General features: G+C 42.7%; 1 protein-coding gene across 1 annotated transcript; it reads left to right on the plus strand.

Moving 5' to 3' along the window:
• Positions 1-274: 274 nt before the first annotated feature.
• Positions 275-2083, plus strand: LOC106456179 (protocadherin alpha-3-like; the record flags this gene model as incomplete). The annotated part of the gene is made up of 1 exon (XM_013910252.1): positions 275-2083. A coding segment is annotated over exon 1 (1809 nt), but the record flags the coding sequence as incomplete, so codon positions are not given.
• Positions 2084-2088: the final 5 nt, after the last annotated feature.

The raw sequence follows: 2088 nt of genomic DNA on the forward strand, positions 1-2088 counted from the left end.
CAATTTTGTTCTTTTTCATGAGCCAGTAGGTGTGGATAATCACAGTCACCACAAGGAGACGGTATAGACCGTAACATGACAGCTTCCGCTTTGTGTTTAACGCTCCTCCCAGAGACAGTCCACACGGTGTTGTAACAAAGAGAGTAGTAGGTGTGGGTACATTGCGACAGCCACCCGTCTGGTCTGAAAATTGGTGGTATATGTACTACATTTGTTCGAATTTTTTATAGGAATTTCAAATTCGAATGTATGCCGTGTTGTGCTGAACGGAATTATGCCTTTATCGTGTCGCAACTGCTTTTCGTTGATATACTTAATACTTCTGATACTGGATTATTGTTGTAATGAAGCGTCTGGGCAGCTCTCTTACTCCGTCTCAGAGGAAGTAAACTCGGGAACAGTTGTTGGAAATATTGCCAAGGATTTACATTTAAACATACCGGATTTGGAGACCCGTATGTTCAGGATTGTTGGAGGATCTAAAAGAAAATATTTCGAGGTAAATACGAAGACTGGAGTCCTCTACGTGAATGAGAGAATAGACAGAGAGAAGCTCTGCGGGAAAGCTGTGAGATGTGCCGTAACTGTCGAGGCTGTGATAAACGAACCTTTAATGCTGTACCGTATAGAGATTAATATTCTTGATGTCAATGACAATTTTCCGCATTTCATTGCAAAATCACAGAATATAGACATTCCCGAAAGCACATTACCCGGGATAAAATTCCCCCTACTGCAGGCCTACGATGCAGATGTTGGAAAGAACGGCATCAACACATACAGGCTGAGCTCGAATGAACATTTTTCATTAGCAATAAGCAAATCGGGTGAGAGTATTTCGACTGAGCTAATGTTACAGAAAGTCTTAGACAGAGAAAAGGAACCTCTGATTAAGCTCACGTTAACAGCCTTAGATGATGGAAGTCCACCGAAGTCTGGAACATCCAATATTATGATTAATGTTTTAGACATTAATGATAACACACCAGTGTTTGCAAAGTCGCTGTATAAAGTGCGTGTGTTTGAAAACGTACCGATAGGCACTACAGTCCTGACTTTAAATGCTACAGATGCAGATGAAGGAACAAACAAAGAAATCATATATACACTTAGCACAAAGGAGCAGGACCACGTGCTGCAGATTTTTAAAATCGATCCGAACACGGGCACACTGACGGTGGAAGGAAATGTGGATTTTGAGCAACACCCCGTCTTTGAGATTCGTGCACAGGCCAGTGATAAAGGCCAACCTCCGATGTCCGCTCATTGTAAGGTGCTGGTTGAAGTCTTGGACCTAAACGACAATGCGCCTGAGATTTTTGTGACGTCACTACTGAATACTGTGAAGGAAGATGCAAAAGCAGGCACCGCTGTTGCACTTGTTTCAGTGGTAGACAAAGATGGCGGTAAGAACGGTGAAGTGCATTGTACTGTAGATGAAGATGCTCCCTTTAAATTGGAAGCAAACTATAAAAATTATTACTCATTGATAGTGGTTGCCCCCTTAGACCGAGAGACGGTCTCTAGCTACGACATCACCATAATAGCAAGCGATGGCGGTAGTCCCCCGCTCTCAAACACCATTATTGTCCCTGTTCAAGTTTCTGATGTTAATGATAACGCGCCTCAGTTCTCGTCATCGATACTTAACATTTATGTTAAAGAAAACTGCCACGTGGGGACAATTCTTAAAACGGTAACCGCCTTTGATGCAGATATGAACAAAAATGGTGACGTGACTTACAGTTTTATGGAAAGCAAAATTAACTCAGTCGCACTGTCTACATTATTAAACATCAATTCAGAGACTGGGGATATAATCAACCTGCAGTCTTTTAACTATGAGGAGTTAAAGACGTTCCAGTTTAAAGTTCAGGCCACAGACTCTGGTGTTCCTCCACTCAGCAGTAACGTGACTGTTAACGTTTTAATCCTGGATGAAAATGACAACAGTCCCACGATTCTCGCGCCATATTCTGAGCACGGCTCCGTTAACAGTGAGAGCATCCCCTATTCTGCTGAAGCGGGATACTTTGTGGCAAAGATCAGGGCTGTAGACGCAGACTCTGGATACAATGCGCTGCTTTC

This window comes from Pundamilia nyererei, unplaced genomic scaffold, assembly GCF_000239375.1.
Source record: "Pundamilia nyererei isolate P.nyererei 1_Seehausen unplaced genomic scaffold, PunNye1.0 scaffold00001, whole genome shotgun sequence".
Taxonomy (NCBI): domain Eukaryota; kingdom Metazoa; phylum Chordata; class Actinopteri; order Cichliformes; family Cichlidae; genus Pundamilia; species Pundamilia nyererei.